A 12,061-nucleotide genomic window follows, 5' to 3' on the forward strand; every position below is an offset into this window, starting at 1 on the left:
TTATAGTGAAAGCAATGAAGATTTTGTAGGTTTGAACCAAACTAAATAACAGTAAACCTTTTTTTGATTTTCTTATTTTGATGTTTTGAGCTTTTTTGTGTTTAGAACAATATATACTAATCTTTAAAGTATCAAATTGAATTTTTATTCAATAAAAATCTTTCAAATGCGACTGTAGCTTTTTTTTCCCAAAAACTTTGTCTTCAAAATAAGGGTGCTTGTTATATTCCGAAAAATACGGTATATTAAGAACTTAAAACTTAGTTAAATGAAAAGCAAATATATTACTCTAAAGTAATGTCAGAAATAAACAAATTACATATTAAAAATGAAGAACTAATTGTTGGTATTGAAAAACTAGAATTGCTTAATGATTCACAGAAATATTTTGGTTGGTACAAAGCTGTTGGAATTGATGGTTATTGGCTTAAAGTGATTGTAAGTTTGTATTTGTGTGATAAATTTAGTTTTTAATTTTGATTACATAAAATTTGCTTATAACTTTTCAGTTTTTTTAGATTACTGTAGTAGTGTTACATTTTTATTTTTTTTCTTTATGTTTTAGTAAATAAAATATTTTTTTAAAATGTTTATTGCCTATTTTTTTCTTTTTTGATTAATTAAAGTTGGCTTATATTCACACAATTTCAGAACCCTCTATTGTGCAAAAGGTAACTATGACTTTGGAATCTCACGAGTTATCAAGAGCTTGGAGCCATACAGTAAGAAACTTGGTACTGATACTTGGTTTTATGCCAAGAGGTGTTTCCTATCATTGTTAGAGAATCTTGCAAAGCAAGTAATTATGATCCGTGATACTGTCCTGTATGATGCACTCCAGTTCCTTACTCAGTGTGAAAGTAAGTTACCCTTATTATTTTATTTGAATTTACTATTCTCTATAAATACTTTTAAAATTTGTAATAATTGCTGTAGTTATTAAAAGGTAATGTAATTGAACTTAGTAAAATTGTATAGACACTTGTGGTTAAGGTGTTCTTATTGAGTTCTCATAGACGTTGTTTTTAATAAGGATGGCACTATAGGTTTGTGCCATAAAATATATCAATAGCTATAGTTACTTAAGATAAATCAACATGTAGATTGTAAAATTAGACTATAGTCAATAGAGCTAGTGTTCTTGTTTATCTTATAAGATAGAAGAGACAAGCTTTTTGATGTTTCTTAACACTGATATGAAGATTGGTGTTAGTATACATCTTACATGCGAGTTCTTTTAGACACTGTTATGCTATGGTACAGCTAGAGTATAGACAGTACAGATAGGTTTTAAACATGAGAAAAGGATAGGAAAGGATTAAATGACAGACACACTTAAAATCAAGAAGTTCTACAAATTGAGTTCTTTGATATCCCTACATAGTCCAAACACTCCTGGTAATAAGGAATAGAGAGAAAACAAATGATATATAACCCTTTAAAGTTATACAATAAAATGTAAATACTTGTAGCTTTGCAAACTTGTATGTTGTAATGTTCTAGCACTTACCTTCATCACATATAACCTAGGTTAAATGATAGAAAAATGTTGAGAGTAAAGTAAGGACTAGTCATTGCTATTTTTTGTAACAAAGATGAAAATACTAGACACTACAGCCAATATTCGTAGCTGAGAAATTCCTAATGCATAATATTTAAAATTTTGTAGAATAGTGGCATAGCAAGGGTCTGAAAGGCCCTTGGGAAAGAACTGTTTCTTTGTCTATCCGTCACCAACTATTTTTACACAGTTATATCTATAAAAACTTCCTTATAACACAAATGAAAAATTATATTGAATAACATTACACAGGTTCACTCATTGTCCTGGTCAGAAAAAAAAAGCCTTTTGAAACAATGCTATCTTTGCTTTGGGTTTAGGAGCTTTGTACATAGTTCTTATACAAGAAAACAACAACAATGAGGCTTGGACAATTAATGGTAAACACTATTTCTTCATTGAAGCCACCCTTAAATGTTAAGATGGATTTACCAAATCTTTTGCTTTAAATTCATAATTTGTGTAAATTAAGCATGAAACATGGTAATTTAAATGGGTTTTTATCTTTACATTTCAATATTTGTGGAGTAAGTTTTGGAATTCTTTCTTCAAAATCGGCTTGCTTCTGTTAGTATACAATTTTTGTATGAAAAATTATCTTAAATATTTCTTAATTGTTGTAATTATGTATATTGCATTGAAATAATAGGTGATGATGTATTATCATTTCTATAAATACCATTATTCAACTGTATTCACTGCAGTTAGTTGATAAGTGTATTTATCACATAATGGTTATTGTGAAGACTGATCAAAGAAAGAAGTTGAAAATATACTCAATAAATATGGAATATAGAGACAAACTAGATTATTATCTTTTCATGATTTATAAATATTATTTTGATTGTTTTTTTTCTATTTTCTCCCCTTTTTTTACATAAAGCTTGTTTTTAGTGGACCCTCTGGTAACTTCCTCATTTTTCTGACCTATTCTGGAATGTTAATATTTCATACTGGCTATTTATGGACAAATGATCCTATTTTGATTTTAATTGACATTTCAAACGTCCACTTTAGTTGACAATAATATATATTACCTGGTTATATAATATTCTAACAAGCCTTCAAAGACTAAAATAATCTGTTTCGGTTGTCTGATCCTAGTGTGATTAGAAGCTATTTCAAAATTAAAATAAACATTGTAAAAACATTGATTTATCTTTGTATTCCCTCTGTGAGAGATATTTTAACTTTATTGTATATGGTGTTTCACTATGTATATAAATAATAAAAACAAACAAACTTTGTATTTTCCACATTAATTATTTGCTGCTCTAGTAATAGTTAATTTGTGTGTGTGTGTGCCAAAGTGTATAAAGGAACAAAAATCTACAGAAATGAACCATAAAAAACTTAACATTTAAACAAAACTTAAAATTAGAAACATATAAGATAGATGTATGTCCTAAGAATTGTAATAACATAATAACTAAAAAAAAATTGAAAATACAAATCTAGACTTGTCACTTTCTGCCCTTTGATTTTCTTCATAAAGCCAATGATGTTTTATATTGTTTATTTTTCTGTTTTACAGTTTCTCTAGTATTTATTTAAAGTACTCATTTTGATTGATATTATGTCTTTATACATTTTTATTTTGTTTTATTGACCAACCATTTCAAGGTTTTAACTGCATACACAGCATGATATTTTAAGTACATTTAATTTTTCTTTATTTTTATACAAAATGTAAAAAAACTTTCTCTTGCTATTGAATTTAAATTTTTAAGTATGTTTTGCTTTGAAACACAGCTATTTTATGTTAATTTATGAGGTTAAGTACTGCAAGGTTAATGCCATAGTTTGAAATAGACATTGCATAATGTTATTTCTAACATAGCAGCACTGTAAAGGGAAAGTAATAGGAAAGATAATATTTTTTCTTTGTAACAAATACATGATAATGGTAGCTTAAAACCTTTGCATGAAACATTATTCACATTTTATAAAAATATTTAGGGTGCAAAAAATAACTAACTTTATTATGGTGAAAGCTTATTTTTTTATATCAGTATGTATATGTTTCTAGGTTATGGTCGAAATGTGAAAGCTGTGATAGAACAACCATTAGAAGAAACGCCACTTCATCCTGGAAAGAATACTGTCACCTATGAAGCTCGCCTGCTTAAGGCATTGCTACTAGAAATTATGAATAATTGAATCAAATTTCGTATTTATTTGTAGTATTGACACTTGACGCCATCTATTTACATAGTTTGGAACATTAATACAAATACTTAAATTAAAAGAGCATTGTTCATATGTGAAAAAATATCTTCATTTTAGTTGATCATTGTTCTTTCCACTATTATGTAAATTTAAATGTTTTATGGGAGTCTATCATTTTGGTTACATTGAAGTCATGCATTCAAGTTACACAGCTGACATACCATTTAGTAATCTTACCAACAACATTTGTGCTTCATCTAACTTTTACATGGCCTTCACATCTGTAATAGTCAAGAGAAGTATGCGAAACATTAAGTGGCCATCTCAGACATATCAAATAATACTTTAAATGAAACAACTTATAAGCTTTCAAAACCTTTTTTAAAATGTACTTTTGTGAACACATGAACAGTGTAAATGACTAGGGAAACAGTTTATGGGAGGTTATTATTAAACAAAAAGGTATATCTGGCAGTTATTCTTACTTAGTGTAAACACAAATTAAAGAAGTGCAATGAACAAGTTCCTGTACATGTGCTTGTTTCTGTGATATCTTTTGTCAAATGTTTATCATGCCATCACTAGACTAGCAAAGAAATTATGAGCATAGTCACCATGAACAGTGGATTGACATAAAAATTACCTCAATTTCTATCATCTATGCATAGAAATATATATCAGTGTATTTTCAGGCTAAATCATTCCTATATTAAAGAGAAAAAGTAAATAAAAATATGATATTCTATAATTATTTCACATTTCCTTAGAATATTTTCTCATTTTTGTGATATGCAATTTGGTTTATCAATAAACCTAAAGAAAACAAGTTTACTATTACTTAAAGTGATACATTCAGAGTGTTTGTTCAGTGCACCCAAATTGTCATATGTCTTATGACACTATGATAGATTTAACTCTATTCACAAAAGCTAAACTGTTGATAATTTGACCTCCCATTTTTTCAACCCTCTGCTAACAATTGTTTTGAACTTATATTTGTAATATTTGTACTTCTAAAAGTGAACTTCCTAGTGCTGTGACTTTACTATTTGCTTTTCACTGGGTGATGAAATTCCATTTTTTTAACGGTTTACATACTCTTTCCATTAGTTTTACCTAATTTTTATAGATATGTTTTATTTACTTATTTAAAATCTTTTTTTTTTTCCAACTAATAATTTGGGGTAATTTTATGTTATCTGTAGAAAAAAATGATTATGAAAAATAGGTGTTCATATCTAGTAGTTAATTTTACTTAATTATAAACACAAATTGCAACAAGTAATTACTTTTAATTTACCATGGAACTGATGTTTTTTGAGTTATTGTCAGTTGTTCACTTTTTTTTTCATCAACTTTGATATGCAAGTAAATTAAAAACTTTGAAACATTTTATTTCTAGTCTTTTTACCTTATTTGTATGAACAAGAGTTCTACTTGTGATATTTGAATTAAACCTGTATAACTCAGAATTATGTTGTGTTTGTTAGTCATTTAACCTTATGGTTTTGAACAACTAGTGAAGCCAGAAAACTCTAGGTATGCTGAAGCTCATAGAACAGCATAGGCTTTTTTTCATGCTTCTCAAAGGATTTCTGTTAGAGCTGTGTAAAAATGCTCTTTCAGATTTACCATTTGTTTGATACAGGTTTCGTTGAGAAAGTATTATGTTTGCTACTAGGACTGATCTGCTAAGTAGGATTTATGCCAACCATAATTCTATATGAAATGTTATTTTTGGCAATATGAGAAACTTGTATCATAATATAAAAAAGCTTAATTTATTGAAGCCTAATACATGTGATGAAACGTCATGTTCAACTTCAGATTTTTATTTTTCTTATTCAATTCATTATAAATTTAAAAACCAATGTTATATTATTAAGTTAGATTTGTTACTTTTAATCTCTTGAAGTGAGTAGCAGCCCTTAATCTCCACCTGGTATATGAAAGTATAATTGTTTCTCATTTAATTAAAAAAAAGGAGAAAAATTGACTGCGATTCCATTTTAGTGGTATAGAAGCTCTGAAAAAAGCTTGTAGGTTGTAACTTCCACAACGGTCAACAAAGCTTATATTCGTTCGTCCCACAAAATACAAATTAGGTGTAGGCGTGGTCTAGAGTAAGACTGAAAAAGGATCTATATAATACGATTCAGTATCTATCTGCATGTGTCACGTAACACCTAAACCACTGGTCACACCGACTTCCAAATGGTACCGAACCAATCGTCTCGGTCACGAAGTTTGCACAAAGGTAAAAAAAAAAGTTTCACCCCACCCCTTGAGGAACCCGAGGATTTCCCGAAAACCCTTTCTAATCTGCTGAACTCACCAACTTCTAATTGGTGCCACAAGAATAGTCTCGGCTCCGAGGCTTGCACGAACGTAAAATCTTTCACTCAACCTTCTTAGGGAATCCGGGTATTTCGCGTAAAAGGACCCCAAATTTGGCATTTATTTACATTAGAGCACATAAATAAGTAGGCCTACTAATTATGCATATGTTGTTATAGGCTTTTTAGTATATAGAAGTTCATATTAGTGTTAGCTAAAGGAACTATTGGCGTCACCTCTGAATTTTCTTACGTTTAGGAAATTACTTGAGCAAAATAAACACTAGAGATTGATTGAGCTAGTGAATTTTGTTAGTCAGTTTATCATTTGCTATCAGCTAACTGGTTAGTCAAATTAGTTAAGGAAATTAAACTTGCATTATAGCGGTAATGATCATTAAACTGAAAAAGTGCTAAATAGTAGTTCAAGCACTAAATTTGCATTGTAGTGTCCCTGTAAATATGAGCGATATGCCCACGGGTTTGCTAGCAGTGAATGATATTGATGAGTTTTGTGATATGTATATATGCATACTAGATAAACAGAAGGAAAGAAACGAGGACGGGGTAAGTAAGAAATTAAAATCTAAATATTTTATAATGGTGTACAAGTTGAGTTTTTAGCTCTGTCAATATCTACTTATTTACCATATGATTAAATATAGATTTAATTACTCTGTTACCAATTGCTAAGTTATATGTGTAAGCACATGTGTCATGTGCTTAGTATAGAACTTTGCACAGTTATCAATCGTAAAGGTCTGGTACATATCATATTTCCATTTCACATACATAATACGTTTTGTTACCGTGTGTGGTAATTATATATATATCTAGTGTTTAGCGTTAATTACAGTGGGATGAATTGTCAGTATCGTCTTGTAATGTATTACAGATGTAAACAATTATCGGAGTAATTCGTTTTTGTTTCATTTACTTGTTACAACTAATATTAATTATACTTGTCACAAAACATTAGTGTTATTATTTATTCAGTCCATTAAGGTTTTTCAAGAAGAGTATATAATAGTATTTTGGCCACACTGCTTGTCATATCCATTTTTCGACACGCGTTTCGCTCAGCACAGAGGTCAATTTTGGAACAGGTTTGATACCGCACTGTTATCAAACATAGAACTTTCTAAATGAGCATCCACAGAAGCACACACGTGATTCACTAGCAAGTCAATATTATATATATCATTATGAATATAAATAATTCAAAATTGAAATCTGAAATATATTTAAAAGTTTTTGGGAAAAAACATTAACAAGTAAGAATACTGTGCGTTATTGTTGCGATGTGACGTAATGGTTCAAATTAAGAATGATGATGACCCAGGAGGTCGAAACGTTGTTTTGTGCATTAAAATAAAGTTTTCCATGCCAACATCAACATCATTATATAACGTTAGCCCCCCCCCCTGTGGCATAGCGGTATGTCTGCGTATTTACAACGCTAGAAATCGGTTTTCGATACATGTGGTGGGCAGAAAATCTACCAAAACAATAAAGAACAATAACAAAGAAATTGTTTTTTGAATTAATAACTCATTTAATTGCAATTCTAAGAACGCATAACATCTTTTAAAATGTGTAAATTATGGTGAATTATATATTGGTGAAACAGATAATTTAAAACTTCGGAAGTCGCTCAAGAAATTATAACTTGATATGTGAAAAAGCAGACAAAGATGAAATATGGGTAATAATGGCCCAACAAATTTATAATCAGATGGTTTATGAACATTTGAACGATACAGAAGTTCACCAAAAAAATGGTACGTTTAAATAAATTGAGATGTGTAACTTTTATATAAGAAAAATTAAAGAATTTTGTTGGAGTTGAAGATGATATTTAAAAAATAAAAAAAAAAAAAAAAGAAACAAGATTTTATTTTAAGTAATTCAGAAACTGGGTATTTCTATATGCCTCCTAAAATCCGTAAATGAAGAGAGATTAATGAATTATTGTTCGGAACAGAAAGTGAATATATTCATATTGGAAAACCTCCCAATATTCCAGGAAGACCGATTGTAGGAGGAAATCAAAACATTACTGAACATTTAAGTGACCTTTTAGACATATTACTAAAACCTTTTTTATCTCATGTTCCGAGTCTTATTAGAAATGATTTTGAATTTGTTGAAAAGTTGCCAAGAAAATTTAGAAGAAAATCGGAGTTTTGTTTCTTTAGATGTGTTAGCTCTGTAACCAAGTATTGAACAAGACTACGGACTTAAAGCTGTGTAAGGTTTTCTAGATAAATACAAAGAATTAATTCATCCCAGGTTTAATAAAGGCTTTATCTTAAAAGGTTTAGATATAGTTAAAAAATGTATTTATTTTTTACTTATGAGAAGCAAATCTGTCCCCAAATATCTTGTACAGCAATGGGCACAAAAGTCGCTCCAACTTATGCTGACGTCACTATTTTTCGAATTACAATTATTTAATATACGGCCTAATTATTTTGAAGATAATTTTGTAGCTCAAGTTAAAACTTTTTGGAAAATATTTTTAGATGATTGTTTTGTAATATGGGAAGATACTCAAGATATTAATAAATTTTAAATTCAATAATAAACAAGAAAATTAAGTTACCTTCGAAAGAAACAATAAAAGCTTGTCATTTTTAGATTTGATGGTGTTTCACCAGAGAAGGAAATTGTAACTCATACTTTTTATAAACCTACAAAATCATCCAAAACATATAAAATTGCAAATCTTACAAGTAGGTTATATCGCTTGATTTCCAAAGAAGCTCAGCGGTATATCTGTGGACTTACAACGCTATAAACCGGGTTTCGATACCCGTGGTGGGCAGAGCACAGATAGCCCTTGTGCAGCTTTGTGCATAATTAAAAACAAACAAACAAACCAATGAAGAAAAGAGAGGTAATACATTACTAGTTTGTTTGTTATGGATTTCGCGCAAAGCTACACGAGGGCTATCTACGCTAGCCGTCCCTAATTTAGCAGTGTAAGAGTAGAGGGAAGGCAGCTAATCATCACTACCCACCGTCAACTCTTGGGCTACTCTTTTACCAACGAATAGTGGGATTGACCGTCACATTATAACGCCCCCACGGCTGAAAGGGCGAGCATGTTTGGTTGGATGAGGATTCGAACCCGCGATTCCAGCGCCGTAACCACCTGGCCATGCCGGGCCCTACATTACTAGAACTAAACAAATTTTTAGTTCTGTGTCACTGTCCGGAGAAAGTTATATCAAGAATAACTTTTTTTTTTTAGAAAACATTTGAATATAGACATTATTGAATCTAAAGAGAATATTATACCTTTTGTTGTGACTCATTGTCCAAATATACATATTTATATTTCATTTGTTAATGTACAATTAAAACAAATAGTAGATAAAAAACTGAAAGATGTATTCAAAAATAATAAAATTATTCTATCAAGAAAACAACCTAAAATCTGTATAGATTATTGAATAAACCTAAAAATATGAGGTTTTTCTAAAAAAGGTATTTTCAGTTGTAACAGAAAGAACTGTACTTTATGTAATTTAGGTTATATGAAATGTACCAAAACAATAACAAAGAAATGTTGTTTTTGTATTAATAACTCATTTCATTGCGTTTCTAAGAACGTAATATATCTTTTTAAAATATATTGGTGAAACAGATAATTTACGATTAAGGATAAATTACATGTTAGGTGTCCTGAATATAGCCCACTATATGTCAGTAAACATTTTATTGAATGTATCTCAAGAAAATTTAACATTCTAAAAGAACCATATTTTCCCTTCTTGGTAAAAAATTTAAAACATAAAATATTATTTTCGAAAACTATTTTATAATTTTTTTGGCACCACATTAAATAGATAGTAGTAAGAGGATAAAAGTAATTGGTTATGTAAAGTCAGTAGGAATTCTAAAAACCGTGAAAACAGTTACTAAGAATTACAGAAGAGAAAAAAATAAGTAAACGTATGAAATTATAGGATAAATAAATTTAATTTCTATTATTATTATAAAAATAAGAAATATAATTAGAATAATATTTTAATTTACAAAGTATATTGACTAATTTTATTTATTTTTGAGCACTTGTGATGTACTTAATTTGTACATTGTTGTTTTGTTATTAAACACAAAGCTACACAAAGGGCTATCTGTGCTCTGTCAATACGGGTATTGAAACCCGGTTTCTAGCAGTATAAGTCCGCAGACATACCGCTGTGCCACTGGGGGGGGGGGGGATAATTATACGTGAACTGTATTATATGTTTGTATATTTGGAAAGTATATGTATTTAATTTAGCTTATTTATGTTTAGTTGAAAAGCGGTATTTGTATGTTTTTTGTTATAGATTCTCAGTAAAACTATTTCTTGAAGAGTAACATTTCAAGTCACGAAACCTGGAGTAGAAACTATTTAAAAAAAAGAGGAAAAGGTCTGATATTCTAGTGTTTTCTTATACATACATATATATATATATACATATATAGTTTGTTCTGTGAATAAGGTGGTAAACATTATTTACAATATAGAAAGACTTAAAGGGGATTATATTTTTCTCGAATGCTGTGCACGAGAGGCATAATTTATCTGAATGGAAATAGATTATTTTTCTTGCATTGAAGACATCCATAAGAAAGAAAAGAAAATATATCCTAAATGTTTTGAAAATTTTGTAATCACAATAATTTTGAGAAAAGAGTAATTATATTTAACTGACGATAAATCTATTCAAGCAATTTACTCCTTTCAATGTTTGCTTTTTCTTTTCATATGTTCTTTATATTTACTATTATAAGTTGTGTGTATTTTCTTGTAAACATGTTTTCAATTTGAAGCTCAGATCAATCTTCAAGAAAATAAACTACTTAATCAATACTCTGACTGTTCTAAAATATATACTGTAATGTTAGTAATAACACAAAAAGAAGGAAACTTTAGTGCTTTAAGTGCAGATAATGTACTGTCAAACAAAAGCAGCAAAGAAGTCCTAATTTTATAAATGGACAAATTAATTCGTAAGAAAGTGACAGTTTTCATAATCAACAATAAAGCTGTCTGGTTTAAACTTTGGTAAATACCTAATTAGATCTATTACTCTGTTATCTAATAAAGGTCTTTCATTATTAAGATTTTTGGTAAATCTTATCATTCAATAATAATAATGAAAAAGCAAATATATTTAATTATACGGACTTTGTAGATTGGTAACTTTATACTAGAAAAATGGATTATAATAAATATAATTCTGTACAATTATGGGACCTTTATTTTAGGACTAGGTTATGTACCCGTTCAATGCGCGGGGAAGACATAGGGGGGGGGGGTCAGAAACCGTTTTCATGTCTGTCTTTCAGCATCAATTTGTCTTCTTCGGTTTCTTTCAGGATCTTCATTTGACCGTATCAGTTATTTTCCCTTTGCTTCAATTATCCTAATTTTTGCTAAGCTTTCTCGATTTTATCGTGCCATCCATCTACTTTTTATTTCTTTTGCTAAGCGACGTTTTCTTTCTTACACTGTTTGTGAACTATTTTTAGTTTATCCAGAATTTTAGTTTAGAACTTATTTCATAGATGGTTTCAGAAATGAAAAGATGAGGTGGCTTATTGCTGTAAACAATCTTCTAATTCGTATGTTAACAAATATCACAAATCTATAATGGTATTGAAATAACTTGCTGTAAATATGATTATTAAAATAAAAAATTAACATAAAACCCTAACTTAACTGCGATTTGAACACGAGACTTCCATGTGTTTAAAATCCATGTTTACAAATATTAATTGCAAATATCATGGTATTCGTATTTTCCCAAATATTGAAAGAGCTTGTTCTAAACATGTTCACTTATTTAACAGGCCCCCTCACAAGCCAGTGGGGGACATTTTTGTTGAAAAAACAAACAAACTAACCAATTCGGTTTTTCTAATTTGAAATGAAATTTTTTGGACATTTTTATTGGCTAAAAAGAAGGCATTTCCCACATTCTTTTAGCGTTCG

At 29.4% G+C, this 12,061-nt stretch overlaps 1 protein-coding gene across 2 annotated transcripts in view; it reads left to right on the plus strand.

Annotated features, from left to right (window-relative positions):
- The window catches only part of LOC106471861 (tetratricopeptide repeat protein 30A-like), a 45,255-nt gene extending 40,069 nt beyond the window's left edge, over window positions 1-5,186 (plus strand). Inside the window, exons 15-16 of one of the 2 annotated variants that reach the window (XM_013932485.2) lie at window positions 652-860; window positions 3,591-5,186. In XM_013932485.2, coding sequence (XP_013787939.1) covers window positions 652-860; window positions 3,591-3,721 — 340 coding nt within the window. In that variant the 3' untranslated portion in view covers window positions 3,722-5,186. The remainder of the gene's footprint in view (window positions 1-651; window positions 861-3,590) is intronic. The other variant, XM_022400475.1, reaches the window with a different exon arrangement.
- The last annotated feature ends 6,875 nt before the right edge of the window (window positions 5,187-12,061 follow it).

The sequence above is a fragment of the Limulus polyphemus genome, unplaced genomic scaffold (genome assembly GCF_000517525.1).
Source record: "Limulus polyphemus unplaced genomic scaffold, Limulus_polyphemus-2.1.2 Scaffold4910, whole genome shotgun sequence".
Classification (NCBI taxonomy): Eukaryota; Metazoa; Arthropoda; class Merostomata; order Xiphosura; family Limulidae; genus Limulus; species Limulus polyphemus.